At 42.5% G+C, this 20,395-nt stretch overlaps 1 protein-coding gene across 1 annotated transcript in view; it reads right to left on the bottom strand.

Moving 5' to 3' along the window:
- The window catches only part of myo15aa (myosin XVAa), a 46,759-nt gene extending 40,068 nt beyond the window's left edge, over nucleotides 1-6,691 (bottom strand). The window contains exons 1-5 of the mRNA XM_075453932.1: nucleotides 2,801-6,691; nucleotides 2,334-2,416; nucleotides 1,847-1,910; nucleotides 1,574-1,683; nucleotides 1,237-1,311 (exon numbers count right to left, since the gene is read on the bottom strand). Of these exons, the coding sequence (XP_075310047.1) occupies nucleotides 1,237-1,311; nucleotides 1,574-1,683; nucleotides 1,847-1,910; nucleotides 2,334-2,416; nucleotides 2,801-6,643 (4,175 nt within the window). The 5' untranslated portion in view covers nucleotides 6,644-6,691. The remainder of the gene's footprint in view (nucleotides 1-1,236; nucleotides 1,312-1,573; nucleotides 1,684-1,846; nucleotides 1,911-2,333; nucleotides 2,417-2,800) is intronic.
- Between the last annotated feature and the right edge of the window lie 13,704 nt (nucleotides 6,692-20,395).

Below are 20,395 nucleotides of genomic sequence, written 5' to 3'. Positions count from 1 at the left end.
ATGCACAGAACACCTGTGTAGATATACAGCCAATAGAGGGACCTTTTTGATATATTTGGCAATCTTAAAACACAGACTGAACAGGAAAACACACAGAGTTCATTAAGTGTGAACATTATCTGCACTTTTAGCACGACTACACCCGACTTTTATTAATTAGCTAAAGCGTCCATTATTTGATCCTCGTTATCTCCCTACTTGTGTTCGTAGAACGTTTGACTTAATTGACTAAGTCATGTGAGACCAGGCTAAGCTTGCATTAGGCAAGGCTTCAAGTCCACTTTTGCGTTAAACTACCTGAAACACTCTCTCACACTCATGCCCAGTGCTTTATCACTGCCAACAGCTTAGAACTGAATACCACCATTATGTAAGCGTTGCAAAAGTTGTATGTGTTTGTGTGTATTTAGGGACGCGGCACTTTTACCACATTCCAGCATAAGGTTTCACAGGCTGCTTAGCTAAAAAACAGGCCTGTTAATGGTCACTGAACACCAGACCTCAGTTTGTCCTTAACACACACTAGCTGTCACGCACACACAAACCGACGGTCCACACACACACCTCTGAAACACAATCTGCTCCTGGCTCAGACCTGGCTGGGCTTTCCTTACAGGTGTCTCCTTCCGAGTACCACTAGAGTGTTCCAAGTGCGTGTGAGTGTGTGTATGTATTTCACTTTTCCTGGTCACATCCAAACGCATACAACCATGTGTGTACAAGGCTGTGGATATAGAGTATATGTGATTATGTTGTCACATCTTAGTGAAGCCACTGCATATTTGCAGCTGTTAAATGTAAAGTTATAGGCATGCGTGTATAAGGAAGTGTGTTTGCTTCTCTAAGAGGACAGTTTTGACATTGAGCGAAGCACCCATCATAAAGAGATGTAGCACGACAAAAGTGAACAATGGCAATGTCTAAAGTTCGCTTGCCCGTAAACCACAGACAGACACTCATGAATTTACAAACAGTGATCCAAATGAGGATGGAAAACTAACTGTCCAACAAGCCACATGGACATTGTGCAGGGCAAGATGAAACCATTATGAAAAAATCATTTCAAAAGATGCTACAAATACGTGAACCAAATGTTAACAAGAAAACTAGTTTGAGATGCGTTTTGTTAGATTTGATGTTGGAAATGAAGTCCAATGCAAAATTATTTGCATGTGGTAATATTCAAAGTGCAAACCATTGATTTACATTAATAGAGAAAGTAATTGAGCCGCATACCTGATTATAATGACCTGGTTGTGTTTGGCATCCATCATTTTGGAATAAGCAGCATTTGCTATGGCAAACAAATGCCTGTAAGACAAAAAGTCATTGCAACAAGGCATCAAACCTTTTACTGTACGGAAGCAGTTAAGACAAAGCATCAAAATATCACTCCCTTCAAAACTTTAATCCTCAGCTGCTATTAATAAGAAATATTTAAGCAAAGACAAAGCTCATCTCACAACTTGATCTTTTTTTTTTCCTTCTTAGGTTAAACACATGGTTGCAGTTGCAGCTTTCAAGTTGTTTTCCAGTTTACTGCCTCCACAGTTTGAGAGGGAACATGACTTACGGAGGGTTCTCTCCCAGAGCATGACCCTTGTACAGCAGCACCATGTCTGTTCCATAGATGTTGTACATCTTATATGGGTTCACAGATACCAAAATGCTACCAATGTGTGTCTGAAAAAAATGAAAAGAGAGAGACAAAAAAAGCAGAAAAAAAGGTGTTCTTAAGATAACAGATGAATGGATAGGTTTGTAAAACGACTAACAAATGCATAACAGACTGATTTAAGATCAGTGGTTTTATGTGCATTTGAGACTAAATTATTTAAATACTCACATAAATGAGTTCTCTCTTGAACCTTTTCCTTAAGTTCAACAAAACAACCCCTTCATGCATCTCTCTGAAAAGAAGAAATACCATCGAGTTGTAAAAGGTTGTTATTAAGCCGTTCAAGGCATGCCATGACTGCACAGTTTAGGCATGTTTGAGAGGCACTTTACTCAAAATAAATAATTTTCCTCACCGTAATGATCCCTCAAGTTATTTTCCATAACATTACAATAACACATTTTCATCTTTGTTGTTCAGAATGGTCTTTGAAGTCTTCAACGCTTGTTGCTCACAAAGTATGCTACAGTGTTAAACTTTCTGGCTCTACATACCCATGAACCAGAATGTGACTTAAATATTAATAAGTCAGATAGAATAAAGTTTTTAGGTGACTTTGTGTGTCTGAACAGATTTTCTTTCCTACATTTTCCTGTCAACATAAATTTATCTGAGGGTTAACTCAGACATGTAGCATGTCACTTTTTTTACTTACTCTAACTGTGTCATATCTTCTACACCATCTTCCTCTCTGTGCTCCCGGTGAGCTATGGTGGGCATGCTTCTGATTGAGTACATCTAAAACATGTATACAAACACACACACACAGACATGAGGATATGATGCAAATCCACGAGCCTCTGTAGGAGGAACTGGTGCAAAAATACATGCACTCATTTAATGAAAAGACATGATGATTGTCTATCTTTTGAATTGCTCAAGGATTGTTCTTTACCAGAGCAATCATTTACCCAACACTCATCAACAATGTTCCTAAAATGTTACATTCTTTGCTCAATGTACTTTGTAGCTAAAACATTCTACTCTTTTAAAATCAATCAACCTATCCCTTAACTTGTGCTAGTTTGTCACTCTGTTAGAATGGCTTCTTCACAGCTGTAAACTCAAATTAAACTATTACATATAGGTAATGTCTCCAATGTTTAAATTAAAAACTATTACCTTGTCGAACCACTGCCCCTGTGGTTCCCCATCCCTGTTGAGATTCCACTCCCCTAGTTGCTGCCCATCATGTCCCTGTCCCATCAGGCTGTATGGATCCAGGAGCTCTCCATCTCTATACATGGACCACTTGTTGAGGTTCTGCACTGTACCATGCGGGAGAACTCTCTCTGCCCCCCATACATCCACATCTTGCTGCATCCCCAAGCCTTCAGCTCCTGAGCCCTGAGCCCAGTGCTGTTCAGGGCCAGATCCCTGGACCTGAGGTGATACTACAGCATATGAGGAAGGCAGACGGAAAGAGGCCCCCCTGAGATGAGTGCTCTGTAAAGCACCAGATAGGTCAAGTGACCGTGGTTGTGGAGTGCTAGGGGCACCAAGTCGCGTCATAATGTTACCATCAGGGAGACGGTATTTTGCCCCACGAAGGTTTGGGTTCTTTGATAAAGCGTTAGACAGGTCAAGTGATTGGGGTGCAGAAGTTGGCTGAGAGCGGGTCATGAGAGTTCCATCTGGTAAACGGTATGAGGCAGACCGAACGTTCTGGTTGCGAAGCGCATTAGATAGATCTAGTGACCGTTGCTCTGAGGTATCAGCAGATCCGGTCTGCCTCAATAACGATGCATTTGGGAGACTGTATGAAGCACCCCGGACGCTAGTGTTTAGCAAAGCACCAGAAAGGAGAGGACTGGAGGGAGCTTGAGTCTGGTTTCGTGAAAACAGAGATGATCCTTCTGGAAGCTGAAACTTTGCTTTACGAAGGTTAGCATTCATCAGAGCACTAGATAGCCCAGATGATGATCCTGCACTGTCAGCACTCTGTGCTTCCTCTCCTGTATGTGTAAGAATAGAACCATCAGGTAATCGATAAGAGGCCTTTCGGACATTTGGATTGAGTAGAGCAGAGGAGAGCATAGGAGAAGGCTCAGGTGCTGGCTCATTTCTTGTAACTAAAGTTCCATCTGGCAGCCTGTATGTTGCTTTACGAACATTAGAGTTCAACAGTGCAGAGGACAGCACAGAAGAAGAGTGAGGTGACTGACCTGAGATAAGTTCAGCAGGTTCATTCCTGGTGACCAATGAGCCATCAGGAAGTCTATAGGTAGCCTGACGTAGACTTGGGTTCTGCAGGGCACTGGAAAGAACAGAGGGTGACAGCCTTCCACCACCTACACCGTCAACTCTACCTGGTGGTTCAACAGGGCCCCGAGACATTGTCAACGTGCCACTTGGAAGCCTGAACGTGGATCCCTGGATCTGGGAAGTCTGCAGTCCACCAGAGAAAAGAGAGGAGCTACCTCTGACACTTTCTTGTTGAGGTATGGTGGGAGGAGGAGCGGTCGAGGGAGAAAATTTAGGGGAGAGGTGTCGCTGTAAAGGTGATGCAAAGGATGGATTACGTAACTGAGAGGTAAGCATAGCAGAAGACAAGTGTGGAGAAGAGAGAGCAGAGGGGGCAGTAGGAGCTGCTACCTGAGGGGGAGACAGGACAGTTGTATAGAGGTTAGCATTACGTTGTAGAGGATAGGAATAGGAGGCACTGCGTAGTTGGGAGTTCTGAATCAAAGAATCGGATAGACGCAGAGTGGCATATGGGTTCACTATCTGGTTCTCCTGTGCATTGGCTGATATCTCTCCCTGCCCGCCGGGTATGGGGGAAGGGCTCCTCTGTAAAGGTGTGGTGTTGCTGGCATTGTATAGATAAGGATTCTGGAGCGTACGTCCCAGAATAGGAGATGATGGTACTTGTTGGGGGAGGTTTTGGGAGTAGGCTCCATGCTGCATTTGGATGGAAGTGGGTCTTTCTAAAGGTGAATAAGGGGTGGAAGAAGGAAGAGGAGAGGAGGGCAAGGGAGCACCGACAACCTGAGGACCTGGGAAAGCATTTGTAAGCATTGGGGTTGGGCCAGGTTCACTCAGTATGTAGTCATACTGTGCGATGCTCTGTGATATTGGGAGAACACCAAGAGGAAGACTAGTGTGAGGCACTGGAGGGTGAAAAGATGTTTGCATCAGACTGTGGGGACTCATTGCTCTCTGAGGCAAGGGAGAGGGTGGCTGAGATCGATGGTGCATAGGAGATGCAGAACGGGAGAGTAGAGGAGTTGTACGATGTCGTGGTTGTGGAGACAGAGGTCTACTCTGGAGCCTACGAACCGACGGCTGAGTAGAATGAGGGCCACTCTGTTTCAAAGACTGCTGTGGAGGCATAGGGGGCACCGCCGAGGGTGCTCTGAATGACTGCCTTGACTGAAGAGAAGACTGTTTTCTTGGCATTCGGACTAGTGGCTGCCCCCGACCTATGGGTCTATGGAAGCCTCCTTGGGCAGTACCAATTCGCTTGGCTTCCCTTAACCCTGTTGGTCGGGACCCGGCTCTGGATAACATTGGAGTTCCAGCTACAGCCCCTATTTGTCCTGATGGAGATGTAGAGCCACTGTGTATGGAGGACCTAAATGGGGCTACTTGCTGAGTGACAGGGGGACCATGTCTACTACGCCTTTGTAAGTAGGGGTTAGCTGGGGAGGGTTTCACTGCTCCCATGGGCACCTGGCTTCGACCTCCAGGACTACCTCTCAGCCTGCGAGTAGAAGAGCGAGTGGGAAGGGGTCGAGCAGTGACACGTGATGGTGAAGGAGAGGGAGGACGATGGGGAGAGGCAGGACGAAAAGCTTGTGGTGGGGACTGAGCTCTTTCAGCCTGACGTGAGCTTCGTCCATGTAGTGTTGTCAGTGGAGGAGAAGGAGAACGTCTCATCATAGATGTTTGTTTTCTTTCTTTGAATAAATGTGGTCTGGTAGGGGGCAGAGGCACTGCATCTGGAGGGGGTCGCTGTCTGAAAGATAGTCTTGGGGAAGGTGGAGGACTGTGTCTCTTCCTTAGTGATTCCCGAGGAGAAGCCAACGGGCTAGAAAGTGGGGACTGGGGTCTGACAGATGAGGGAGCCCTGCGCAACCCTATTCCTCCCCTTCCTTGTGTCAGGGATGGCTGTGCTCTTATTGGCATCCCTCTCCTGTTGTGCGGTGGAGAGGAAGGGAGACTTAGTGGTCTCCGCCTGTCAACTGGAGAGGTGGGCATTTGGCCTGCCAATGAGGGCCGGTGTGTGATCCCCCAACTATGCAAGTGAGGAGAGAAGTAAGGTTCTGATTGGATACGTGATTGAAAGTCAGTGGAATGGGGGGGGGACCATGAATGAGGCACCATTGCTGCCGCTGGTCCTGGTCTCCGTGACAGCTGTGGAGATGGAAAGGGACTCATTCTTCGTACTGGCATGGGTGAAGACACTGGTGAATGAAGGGGTGAATGCATCAGTGGCGGCAATGATGGGGGTACTGGAGACATTTGGTGCATCTGAAATATCTGGTGGTCTTGTGGGAGGGGTGCTTGGTACACCTGGGAGGAAAATTGAGGTGGTAGAGGGGAGGGGGGCAAGTAACTAGAAGGAACAGAGAGAGAAAGGTAAGCTGGCTGAGCAGGAGGAAAGTACTCCTGATTAATGCTAACAGCTGTTGTCAAGGGAACATGTCCAGGCAGAACGGAAGCATTTTGTTCATTCATGACAGTGGGGTAAGAGGGTTGCATAGGAAGATATGTTGGGATGGGTTGCTCATATTGTATATCTGAAATAATTTCCTGATTCTTGAGGGCAAGAGCTGGGGAGGAAGGGTAAGAATTGACAGGAGGTGGTGGCAAGGTTTCCACCTCGAGTCTGTCTTTTCCAAAAAGCATAACCTGAGGCCTGGGGACCCTGAACTGCTCAGATAAAAAGGGCTCAGCTAGCGAAGAAAGCTGTTCCTGTCCATACAGCTGTCCTGTGTCAGCTGGATCCAACCCAGCATTCATGGTGAAATGTTGCACATATGGGTTATAATTAGGAGCAGGCTGTGCAAATGGCAGCACATGGCCATTATAGAGGCCTGAAACTACAGGATAACTCATCATACCATATGAGTCTGACACACCATAGTTTGAGGCCATATTGTGGTCAAAATAGCCTTCATAGAATTCAGATGGGTCATAGAAACCATACATGGCATCGCCATAGTAACCATATGGCTCTGGCTCTATTGCATACAGCATTCCATCTTCACCATAGTAATACTCCACCCCTTCATCGCCGTAGTAATCTTCATATTCATCATCATAATAGCCATAAGGGTCACTATAGTAATCTACATCATCATCATAATAAAGTTCATCATCATAATAGAAGTTGCCCTCATCATCATAGTAACCATATTCATCCTCCCACTCTTCATCCTCGTATTCCATTTCCTCTTCGTAAGGATCATATGGGTCATAGGTCACTGGTTGTCTTTGAAAGTCTCTAGGTCCCCACCTGTCATGGTAATCATCCTCATATCCATACTCATCATCATACTCATTGGGGGCATTGTAATATTGAGTTGGTCTCCCTCTAGTGTCCCTGCTAGCAAATGATAAGCTCTTTCTTCCTCGTCTTTCTGCCCGTGACCCAATGCGGCCTTGGCCCTTAGAGGACAGGAACCTCCCTGTCAGCCAGTTAGTAGCCGCAGCCATCCTACCTACCATCCAGCTTTTGGTCTTGAACACTTGTCCCGTTTTCTTTTTTCCAAACATGCCTTTGAACTTCCCTCCCAGTCCCTTTGCCTCTGTTGCCATTTTCCCCTTACCCCCTAAACTGGATAGATTTATTGTCTTTTTGGGTGGTGGGGTTTCCTTTGCAGTATCGTCTTTTTTATTAAACAGACTGAATCCAGACAGACCTATCTTTTTGTCAGTAGGGGCTGATTTTCCCCCAAAGCCAGCAAAAAGCTTGCTGGTGCCTAAAAGTGGTTTGCCATCAGCAGGGGGTTTCTTTTTTTTGGAAAGTCGCAGGAAGAGACGGGAAGTGCTTTTAAGGTTTCGTTTTGGTTTAGCTTTATCTTGCTGCTGTTTAGATCCAAAGCTAAAAGGTGAGGCTTTTCCAGTGAGGCCTGAGAGGGCTTTGGAAGCTCCTTTGAGGTGAGATTTTGCATCTGTCGTCTTCTGTGCTTTTAAATTCTTCTTCTGTCCCTCTGAAGCAAAACCCATCATTGCCTTGGAGGCTCCTTTGATGTGGACATCACTCATCTTTTTTAGATTTACTGCACCCATGCCTTTCTTCATTTGTGCTTTCCCCTTCTCCTCCTCCTCATCATTAGCAGGTGAGCGTTTCGGCTTTAGACCCTTCATAGCCATGGCTTTGGATGCACCTTTCAGAGCTGCTTTCCCTTTTCCTTTGTCCGACTTTGCAGCTTTCTTGTCTACAACTTCTTCCTCACTTTCACCAATTTCTTCATCTTCGGTCATCACCTCCTCTTCTTCTTCCTCTGACCCCTCCTCTGACTCACTGACAGGTTTTTTTCCTTTTCCCTTCTTCCCATCATCCTTCCCCTTCCCCTTTGCTGGTGGCTGCTCTGCCTTCTTACCCGCTTTCTTGTCATCCTTTCCTCCCTTCTTTGACTCCTCTGTCTTGCCTTTCTTAGCAGCTGATTTTGAGTCACCTTTTTTGGGTGGCATGATGTACGCTGATTTAAATCATTTTAAACAAGCAGATGAAGTTTCCATAAGTGAGCTACAGCAGGTCTATAATTGTGGCATAGTAGATACAGCCTTGAGAATAAGAGTTCCAACAGTAGCAACATCTTCTCATCTCTAGTTGCTCTCATGTCTTCGCTCCTTTTTCTCTTCTATATGATTTGTTTTTGTGACACCCCACGAACATGCACTTAAGTGCACTCTTTCAGTTGTTCTAAAATGCACACAGAGACAACCACAAACCACAGTCCTTCAAAATACGATCTAGTAATGGAGTCGGAATCTCAGCCATCAGTGGTCGCTCGCATTACAGAATGTCTTCAATCCTCAGAAAAAGAGCTATAGTCTCTGTGTGTGTGTAAACAGACAAAACCTTTTCCAGTGGCATTAAAACTTTAAAAAAAAAAAAGCAGACACCTGCTGAAATTGAAATGTTGCCGGTGGAAAAAAAATCTGTCTTACTGGTTACAGTGTCAGTTTTACGCACTTGTTGCTCCTTGCGCAGAGTTTTTCACTGACACTCTTAAAAAGATAGATAGATTCCTGATCTTGTCCCTTGTATAGTTTTGTAAGTAACTTTCCAGGGTCACACGATGAATAAATTACCCTGCTATCCCAATGACAGAGTCGTTGTAGTCCTTTGTGTGTCCCCCATTGTTAGTTCGTCCTGTGAGTACAGCAGTGAATCCTCATCTTGGCCGCCTCACCAACTTTGGCAGCACGTCCCCCCAACAAGGAAAGTCGATGTGACTGTGTTGGTGTGAGTCTCAGTGTCCTCTTTGTATGACCAGTATCCACATGTGTTGCATTAGTGCTCGTATCCTCCCACATCCACGTCAGCTTGCCTTTGTGACCTCCTGCAACCTCCTGGATTTCTCCCTGGTTACTGAAGTTTGCGTACGTTCACCTCAGTTTGATGCCTCATCACTTATTCAATGCATTTGTGACCAAAAATGATGATATACTGTATGTATGCATGTGTATCTGCAATCAGAGTGAGTATTTCCCGTTAAAGCTGCGAAGGGCACCTTAATATACCAGGTATACTCCCTCTGAGTAACACTATCTTCTGGTTCACTTGTGTATGAATAATGCAAGCTGACTGAGCTGTTGCTAAACTGTGTCTGAGAGGCAAAGCCACACTGGGCCAAAACACACACATCAATATAGCAGCCTGGACCACAGCTGAGAGTGATCGATGCGATTATGCTCATACATTCAACAGTTTAAGAATAAGCTTACAATACATGCATAGGCCACAAGTGTTATGCTGCAGTTTTAGAATTCATGTTATAGGTTAAATAAAGAAAGGATTCAAGTAGTTCTGAGGCATTAATTTACAGAAAGTACGCACTTAACTGACCACCTTAATCTGAAATTACCCTGCACAATTAAAGATATAGTATTAGTGCCTGAAACATGGAAAGAAAGTTCCAATCAGTCACTAGTTGGTACCGCCATGATCCTCTAATTTCTGATTTGTTGCATGGTCCTACTATGCCCATTAACCATTTTCTAATAATTCTTAATAGCTGCTATTCAACAACACTGCGATAACCTTCTAAATAAAACAGTGTGCAACATAGAGCTACATGCATGGAGTGTGATACCATTGGATATATGACTGTTTTGAATTCTTTAAGGATGGTCTGACGTAAAGTCATTGGTGATGGGCTGATGTTAATTCATTGATGATGGGCTGATATTCCAGGAGGTCATCTCAGTGGCAGATATGAATGTTTAATGACTGCCCTGTGTTCTTCCTACGCAGCATAGATAAAACATTAATCGCGGGCTCCTCTAAATATATCACAAAGGGTCAACCCCATCTTGGCCAGCTCTACAACCAACAAACATTATCCATCATACAGGTTCGTGTTAGGAGTTAACGGTGAGACAGCATAGAGCAGACGGAGGATGGCACCAAAAGGCTTTAATAATGATAATAATTTACTGTGGCATCGATTATCCTTTATTTTTATCAAAGTAGGATGTATTTCTTCTAAGTTACTAAAAAAAAGGAAACATCTTGATTACTTGTATGCCTTCCAGTCTTATCTCGGCTGGAGGGCCTAATAGTCCTCACCTTAGATAAGAACTGAGCTGAAATCTGGATCACGCATCCCCAGGGGTAGTGGCCATAACAAAACTCCAAACATTCTGCTGGCTGCACTAGCAACAGCAGCAGTTGGTATCATCTAACTGCAGACAGTGATAATAGGATATGCAGAGAGCAGGTACAGGTTCAAAAGTTTCTTCCTCCTCATCTCACATAAACACACACAATGAACACCAAACATGTCAAGAGTCACACAAACATATCTATCTGGCATGTGTGCTATGCACCTGTTGTTCAGTGTATGTGGTCTGTTGACTGAGTGAAATGTTAGTGACTGAAGTACAGACAGCTGTAAAGCAAGAAGAAAGCGGGAACCAAACACCTGGAAAAGAGAAAAAATTGTGAAAAATTTTCAAATAAAGGAGAAAGTGAAAATGAAGACAGACAGAAAGATGGCAGGGAGATCTATAAAGAGATATAAAGAGACACTGGAGAGAGCAAGTGAGAGTTTCTTCCTCTGCCTATCAATCACTGACAAGATGCTTTCAGCAGATGCACTCATCTACACAAGGCTAACAAAGGATATCACCTGAGCAAAGCCAACAGGCTCTATCAGTGGGTGTCGAGACACACACAGAAGCAGGTATGTCCCATAATGGAGACTGCATGTGATCACTGAACGCAGGGTGAATCATCAGAGGAGGGGAGTGAAAAAGATTGACAGCCACAATATAGACATTATGTAGAAAATAGAAAGCATGCAACAGGTGAAGCAAATTCTATCAGTTTAGTGGAGTTAACTGTATTTATTTGCTGCTTCTACAACTGCTCAGAAAAATGTAAGTGACTCACACATGCAAATGCAGGATTGCTGATGCGGAGCGTTTTTACCAAACGAAGGCTTTCTGCTGGGATCTACGTTGTGGCGGCTCGTCGTGCTGCTCACTTTGAAATTTCAGATCTGATTCTGGCTTGAACACATACGGCTGGATCTCATGTCATACCTGTAAATGTAGCGTGTTTCTCCAATTTTTTGCATGTTTATATGTTGTTTCCTGGCTTCCTTGTAATAAGCCTTCTCAAGTTACCGTCATCCCCATACTTCTGAAAAACCCCACAAATTCGACCAATTAGAAGTCTTTAAGCCAGTTCCTCTCATTCTCAGGAGGAGGCGTTCTGAAATAATTACAAACTATTGGATTTATGAAGTGGCGCAAAGCTAATCTAGAGGTCCCCAGGATTAAGAATTCATTGACTGAAAACGATCGTGCCATGTCCACTTTGATGCAACATGTAACTGTGTGCATAGTTATGAAGCACTGCTGCATTCAAGCAGTGTCCAAAAAGCATCAGTGAGTATATAGAGTATTCATCCAGATGGCCGCCCTTATCTGAGTGGGTACTCTATATAATGAACACTGTTGTGGGTGAATGCGTGGACTACCTGAACAAAGCCTTTGTCTCAGTTTAGCATGTAAGCATGTCTCTTAGAATTAAACAAAAAATAGAGCACAGGGAAATAGGAAAGTCATTAGTTTGGGCCATAAACCAAAGTATTGGAAAAATGAACATGAGATATAAACATCAGGTGATTACTGACTCAAGAGATCTCATCGACTCGGTTCTATCTGTCATTTCATCAAACAGTTGTTCAGATATGGACGAAGCCGTCCTTGTACACCTCTATGATGTAAAAGTGTGACTGATAATCCATTATCCTGTAAAGGTCAAAGCCAGTTTAACATCACAAAAACCTGGGGAGCATTTTATTTCTTTTTCTTTTCCTCTCATTGCCTTTCTTTACTTTCCTCTTGTTTGATTTCATGTTATTTTTTGTTCAAGAGAAACATATCGCAAATGTAAGGAGGAAAAGACTGATGGAAAGAAAAGAAAAGTGACGTGGGAGAGGTGGAGCATCTTTAAGACAGAACGTGAGCCAGGAGGATGAGAAGACAGCACTCAGGTTTCCTGTGAGCCTTTAAACCCCATTCAGGTCCTAACCTTCGCTGTCAAGTTATCCTGTGACTTGATAATGGGGAAGTGTCAGCAGCTGCTAACACACTGAAGACCTGTCGCAGAGGATTAAACAACAGTTCTTGATGGCTTTGACTGTTATGAAAGATCTGGAAATAAGACGCATGCTCTGGGCTTAATTGTGATCAGTATATTTAAATAGAAGTGATTTATGGCTATTTCAAATCTAAATACAATAACAACGTGAAAATAGTTTGGATTTTGCATTCAGATCAAAGAGAACTTATTCAAATCCAAACATGCCACTGTCCAGTCAGTATGAATAATACAACTGATGTGACAGCTCACCAGGATAGGTGAGACATCTATTATATGTGAAGTAAGCATGAAGTTTCATGAAAATTGCATGAAGTAAGTATAACAGTTTGTACGTGTCCAAAAGCGTGGCCAATTATAAACCTACTTTGACACTGATTAAGTCATTTACTTATTCATTTATGCATTTACATTGAAATAAGGCTGTTACGACATCTGATTTTCACTACATTAGATAGATTCGATTATCACGGTCGAAAGCATACACAATAATGATGTTATCGTGCTATCAGTTGAAAATAATATCCTGAAAACAACTATAAAACCTTCAGACTAACTCACTTTTGCCCTTGATTGACGTTCTGTAATGTTTAGAATTTATCAGCTGAGGTCAAATCACAAGATTATCATGTGTGTTACCACATCATTGATATTTCTTCCTTTTAATATCACAATTTTTTTTTTATCAATACTAGTACTTTGGGACACCCCTAGATAAAAATGTCATTGTCACATCAGTGTGCTCCTGTTGGAATTTCGTTGTTTTGTTTTTTTGTGCCTTTTATAGAATTCTTTATGCATGTGAAATGTCTGTACAAATACAAAGTTCCCACTGGAGGGAGTTGCTCTCTCCCGAACTGCTTTTCTTCTGCTAATTATTTACCCCACTGTAAAATCAACTTGCATAGCGGCTCCTTAGTGCCCCTGTTGGCACGTCTCGTTGCTACCTGATGCTGAGTTGCACACGCTCGGATATGAGTCCGGCACGCCACATAGAAAAGTAAACCTCCTCCAGTTCCCTACTCTGCACAGAAAAAGAAAACCTAGATGTTTCCTATAGGCTTATTCCTTTAGTATCTGAGCCTCTTTGAGTTCCTCCAAATGTGTTGAAATTTTGTACCATTGAGTTGCTTGAAAAAACAATTTTGATGATTAGAAAGCAGTCAGTATCTGAAATCATTCCAAATATGTAACCGGTATCTAGGTGTTATAGACTTAAGATACCACACAGTGCTTGCGCGCATGCATGTTTCACATCAGGCAGAGACATGTCTCCTTAAAGAATGGACAGCAGCTTCAATCGGCCCTGTAATCAGAGTAGACTGGCTTCTGCGAAAGGGGACTTCAAGAGACAGGTGCTAAAACAAACTGTTTCAGACGGACGTTGACAGAAGGGGCTGCAGATGCAAGTGCACACCTTATGAGAAAAAACAACATGTTTACTGAAAATTACAGCATGTAAACGTCTCCTGGTAACCCCCCCTCCAGTAAAATTATGGACTGTATATGAATATAGGCCCTTTAAGAACAGCTGTATTTCCCAGTTCCTTTTGTGTGTTTTTTTTTTTTTTAAAGTTGAAGGGCTTTAACCTGCCAGAAGGACACATCCAAGCAGAATCTTGCTTTGATTTGATTTGTGTTAATATGCATTTTGTACGTGACAAAATAACAACGATTACAGGTTTATTCCTGCAGCAATAAAAGCAAATGTAATAAGTGAGGACACACTTTTAAAATCTGAAAATGACCTTTCTTTTGTTTCCCCTAAAATCTAAAAAAGAAAAACAACTGTGACACGTTCACATCAACTCAGTCAAAGATGATCAGACCAAATATGAACTGCATGCCAAGTCCTATGTAGAGTACATGATATTGAAAACTCAACATAAATCTAAGCATTTGGGTAGCTTACCTTCTTCTTTTGAGAGACAGTGATTGATCTTATTATCCACAAATATCAAAATTTTGATAAGACCCGTTGTTGCCGCAGTTAAAAGAAAAATCAGACTGACTCACCTCTGCGCGTCGCTGCCGGCTCCGTGTTCTCATTCGGGCCACCGTAGTAATGTTCTATATAGTGCCTACTCACACACAAACACAAACACAGACACAATTCACTTCGGTTTCCCTAAATGACACGGCATCTGCACACAGTGAGCACTCAGTGGGAAAATACCCTCTGTTCTCTCAGTAATTACCTATACATCTACAGAACAAACGTACAATAGTGAGCTGAGGGAGAACAGAGATGGGACTATTTACACATTAATCCATACATCAGCAGTGCAGCTATTAGGTTTCTTAGTACACATGCTGCACTAATATGTCTGTATTCAGCGCTACCATGCCACCCCTCTCTGTGAGTATCTAAGTAAACAATTACACATGTCTATTGTGCATTAATGGCAGCATTTCATATGCACACACATACACCTATGCAAACACGCACACACATTACGCTATCATCATCCCACACTTGTGTCCGGACGTCAGAGCCCAAAGAGTGATCTGTTGTAAAACCCCTGCAGTGACAATGGCCTGTGAGCAGTTGTGTGGTTGTCAGTGTGTCTGTGGTGCCTTATCACACTCATACACACACACACACACACACACATATCACAGGGGTGAGGCTTTGTTAGGGATATGCTATTGAAGCTCCTTTCTCTAAAGATGCACGGTTTCTGTAAATATTCCCTCACAGATTACAGATCCCTGTAATATAGACAAGTAAAAATGTCTTGACATAGAAAAGTTACTGCCACGTGCGTACTGCTGGATTATAGGAATTGTATTTGCATTGTATTATCAATAATTGATCATTAAAATATGAATTACAAAACTCAAAAAGCGAGTCATCTTTGCTGGACTGACAGCAGCCAAGAAAATGATTGCAACTCGCTGGAAGCCACCTCATTCTCTAACCACCCAGTCTTGGACTCTCTCTCTTTTAGACGTCATAGACATGGAGCTTTCAACAGCTCGGATTGATGGTGCTAATGATAGCACCCTTAACACCTGGCGTAGCACCGCTGGCTCTTTAAAAAGCATGCTGTAAATTGTTTTTCCCACTAGCTCTCTCACCTCTCATCTAATGCTTCTTGATGTAAAGTCCCTCTTGTCTTGTCAATATATGTCTGCATGTATGTTTTTAGGTTATGTATATAATTTTAGTTTTAATTCTTATTTTGTTATGTTGTTTTATTTTATGTGTATATGTGTGTGTGTGTGTATATACATGTGTGTGTGTATATTTATTATTGTATTATTATTATTATTATTATTGTTATTATTATTATTATTATTATTATCATCAATACTTTCGCTGTGTTCTCCCATGACATGTTCTTACGTCTTGGGCCAACTGTCTTTCTTTGGGAATCCATTCTAATAAGATTGTATCCTCTGAAATATTTCTGTTGGACTTTTTGAAATGAAAATAAAAAATTTGATCGCAAAAAAAGATATGAATTACAAACCAGTGCCACCCTCTGTAAGCATCTGTGACTTATCAAAAAAATATGTGGTATTCCCACACTGTGTAGTTTATGCTTTCACTCACATGGTTAGGTTTCAGCTCACGTCCCAACTTTATCACAACAACCGCCTTCTTTTGTGCTTGTGTGCATGTCAACCCGAACCCTATTTGTAGCGGACCAACGAACAATCACAGCCCATGTAAAACACTTGAATGGGTCGTCACGGTGTTTGAGTCTTTCCAGTACAGTTTACCTTCCAACGATGCAAGCTTTTGTTTTCAAATGGAGGAAGCATGCGCTGTGTCTACACAGGAGTCAATATGGCAGATGAGCAGAATGTACAGGGCGAGTGTGGGTCTGGGTTTCTCTTTATGGTTCTTTCTGCGTCTTTATGCACATCAGTAGATGAATTCATGCCCAAGATAAAATGGAGTGCTACTCAAAACCTTTGCTCTCTTTAAACATCCTTTCAAACTGAAATGAGCGATGCTCCTCTTTGTTAAATCGACTCTACGAATTCTTTATTTTAGCCTACCACAATATCATTATGTGCAAATGTTGGTCTTAGTTGGTGCATCATTAACTGTGTGACCATGTGCTGTCAAACGCTTGTTGGAATGTTATTTGCTCGTAATCTCTGTGTTGGACAAAACTGTGTTGCTCCTGTTGGCTGTTTCCAAATCAATAACTCTGCTTTTAGCTCATTTTAAGAGAATTGGAACTAAAAAAAACAAAAAAAAACATTTATACAGTTTAGCTATCTCATTTAGTTGAAGGTAAGGCCAGGTATTTCCCCAGTTTTTCACTGTCAAACTGTAGATAATCACACATTGAGATAAAGCTGCAGCTTCCTGTAATAACAAGAAGGAAACAGAAGAGGGCAGAAGAGACAAACTTCTCAGAGCACTGAGAAATCCCTCAGTGTGTTGCCTTTGGTACCCTTTAGGCCCTTTCTTTTCAAATTAATTAATCCATTAAAAAGGAGTCTTTATGATGATTTTGATCATGTGTAGATGTAGCACTCCGTCATTTGGAGCTGATGTCCAAAATTTAGTTTAAGCAAAGAAAAATCTACAGCAATTCATGTCTAATTCCTAATTTTACAAATGAAAAAGTTTAAATTGGAGTTTCTTGGTGGCACCTGATCGTCCTAACATTCTGGTATCCGATGCACGTTCGCATTTTATGTTTTACCAGCAATTTTGCTTCATAAAGGCTCAAAAGAAAGAGCCCAAAAAACTACAATTTCCCATCATCTTGCCTCCTCTAAACAGATTAAGTTGTAGTTTGCGCCCATGTCCGACCAGAAATCGAATATTCGACATTAAGTGCATTTATTGTATATTTTATCATCAAAATCCTTATTATCATAGCCGTGACAGAATGTGGCAATGTTTCAAATATGGATGCTGCCAGAAGAAAGCTGCACATTGTAAAACATGGATGCCTCACAGACTTTCGACAGTACAGAAGAGCTACACGACAAAGACTAAAGATTTAAGTTGTCATCATCTGTTTAATAGCACAAGGTTGAAAAGTTAGCGCTTTAATGTGTTAGACCATGATGCATTGCCACCAGAAGTTAATGTGTTATTGAAGGAAATAAGTTCAAATGTGCACAAATGAGTGATTTGAGGTTTCACACTCTTTGGAAAAAAAAAAAAAGGTAAGTCAGTTAGAAAAGGACATCAATTAGTGAAAGTTTAAAACTCACAATTATTGTTAAAACACTGATAATACAAGCTTTAAAGTCCCACCTCCCACAGTTATAAATCCTCCCCAAAAAATATCTGTGCAAGTTATTGTGAGGACAAACTAAACTTTTGTGCCTTTAAAGGGGACATATTATGGTAGCGTATATTAGGGGAAGTCACCAGGAAGTGTAAAACCCCCGAAACACAAGCCTGTTTGTTTTAAAGTCCCCCATATAACGGGCCAATCCGATTTTTCATTTAAAAAGTATGTCAGTCATTAGGTCCACTCCCCCTCCTCTGCTGAGCCTCGACCTCTGAGCCACCATCTTGTGGAAATGTCCCTTTTGTCAGGAGCATGCATCTTATATCTTACCACCAGCCTCAGAGGATACAAGAGCCCAGAGGATCAACCATATTTAAGAGTGACGTTCCAGCTAGAGTTAGCTAAAGACTGTGTGTGTGGAGCGACCACTTTTCATCGGACAGCTTTAGAAACTCGATCCAGTTCAATGCTGGACTGAAGAAACTGAGCCACAAAGGGGGCTAGTTTCAAATCTCAGAGCCAGAACTTCAGGCAAAGTATCTGAGAAAATATCACAATTCATTTCCTTTTTTTTCCCCATTTAGCAGTGGCTAACACTAACGGCTCGGGCAACGAAGCTGACGTACGCCAACTTCAAAGAAGTTTTTTCCGTTACATTTTGAAAGTTCAACGTTACTTTTAACGTTACTTTATTAACTGAAGCTTTCTCGTTGAACGGTTGCCTTCTGTAATTTGGACAACCCGCAGCTGTGTGGATAAAGGCTGGTCCTCTCCTCATTCTTGTTGCTACATTAAACGCTGTGTACCGCACTCTGTGCATCAACATTACATGATCGTCATGTTTCTGAAAATTATATAGGCCCCAAGTACGACTGTTTAATGACGTTAATACATAAAACATGTTTAGGGGTAGCAATTAACTGCACAAATGCATTACTACGAATAATGCTGGGTACATTTCTATACTTCCTGTTAGGTAACTTTCTTCATTCCGCTTTCCTCAAGCCGCTTGGGGGTGGAGATGAGCTCTGGCTAAGACTCCCCCCCAAAAACTGATTGTTAAAAGAGAGGAGTCAAAACAGGGCAAAGACAAGTGGCACTGTGCTTAAGATAAGAGGCGTTTTGACCAAAGCCCATCTCATACATCTCAAGAAGACCATTGTGTCAAATCGTTCAAAAGGGAATAACATGTCACCTTTAAAATATGACTCTCCTCTTCTATGGAAGTTTTTCTGTGCCATCAGAGTTTGAATACGAATTTCTAATATTGAATTTTTACAGCATCAAAATCAGACTTTGAATTTGAAAAACTAACAGTGTAAAAAAAAAAAAATCAGTGTAAAAACATTCAACATCTAAAAAAAAATTCAACATCTAAAAATTCAGTGGAAAAAAATTCAACCAGACTCAACATCTGGGTAAACAGGAGAAGCATTCGATCCAATCAAGTTACGCCCCATTGGACAGATCAGCCATGTCCACCAACGCGGGTGATGGTGCTTCAGTGAGTGAGTTTACTTTAATTTGACATTTGTGTTAGTAAAATTGAGTAATAGATATTACTAATATCTATTGAGCTGATCTGTCCAATGGAGCGTAACTTGATTGGCTGCCGTTGGATGAATTGAGACAGGGATCGATTGCTTCTCCCTGTTTACCCGAATGTTGAGTCTGGTTCTTTTTCCACTGAATTTTTTTTTTTTTTAGAATATGCTAATCTGGCCACACCCACACCTCCACCCCGCTGAGAGGCTGCTCTGCTAGCTCCCAGGCTAACCTGGCTCTCTCATAGCTCGAGCTGGGCGGCCTTGCCAACTTCACTCTGCCAGGTCCTGTGTTCGCCCGCTTTTCTACCCTATCCAGTGAGGGCCTTCTGCCATTACCTCCCAATTTGCCCGTAAGCGAGCTTCTCGCAGCCTTTCACTTCTCACCGAGTACTACAGTACAGTGATGGCGGATTTTCTTGTGACGTCACACATAGAAAACTTCTAATGGACACAGTGAAAAGACGTCGACTGATATTGGATCCATGTAAAAGCTCTAAATGGGTCAAAGACATCTGTTGGCTTGAGACGATACAGGCTAAATTCAGACAAAAGTACAGACCAAGATATTCAAATAAAAAACAAACTTCTAGCTTTTGTATACTGGCCACACACACAGTCATACACACTCACACTTGGCCATGCCATATGGAGCCAAGCAGCATCAAGTGTCATGCCTGCTCCGCACAATACACACCCGCTCATCAGTACCTTTGTTCCTCTGCTCCAGAATACTCTCCCTCCCTCTCTGCCCGCCTCCTCAGGTTATTTCAAAGCAGAATCTCTCCATCCACAACGCACACTGGTCAGACATCTTTAAGGCATCTTTAAGTCCAACTTTGTCAACTCAGTTCCCCTTTCTCGTATGAAGCCTCCCACTCTGCGCCCCTCTCCTGCCCCGAAGAGATGCTCGTTAATATTTAATGGCACTATTGTGCTCATGTGTGCGCGAGTCAATGGGGCTGCATTGACTGGGAGCCCATACTTTCTGAGAGACAAGTGGTCGGCTTGCCTTGGCGCATTGGAGGCGGTGACACAAACAGCAAGGCTGCAGGAAGGGGTCAGTGGAGACTGACCCTGCAGGAAAAAAAAAAAGGGCCTGATATTACAGCTGATGTGTTATGATCCAGATGACTGGGGGGGGGGGACAAAAAAACAAAACACAGACAAG

Source organism: Odontesthes bonariensis, chromosome 21 (assembly GCF_027942865.1).
Source record: "Odontesthes bonariensis isolate fOdoBon6 chromosome 21, fOdoBon6.hap1, whole genome shotgun sequence".
Taxonomy (NCBI): Eukaryota; Metazoa; Chordata; class Actinopteri; order Atheriniformes; family Atherinopsidae; genus Odontesthes; species Odontesthes bonariensis.
The sequence above is the reverse complement of the archived record's forward strand: the minus strand, read 5'-3'. Positions and strand labels throughout refer to the sequence as shown.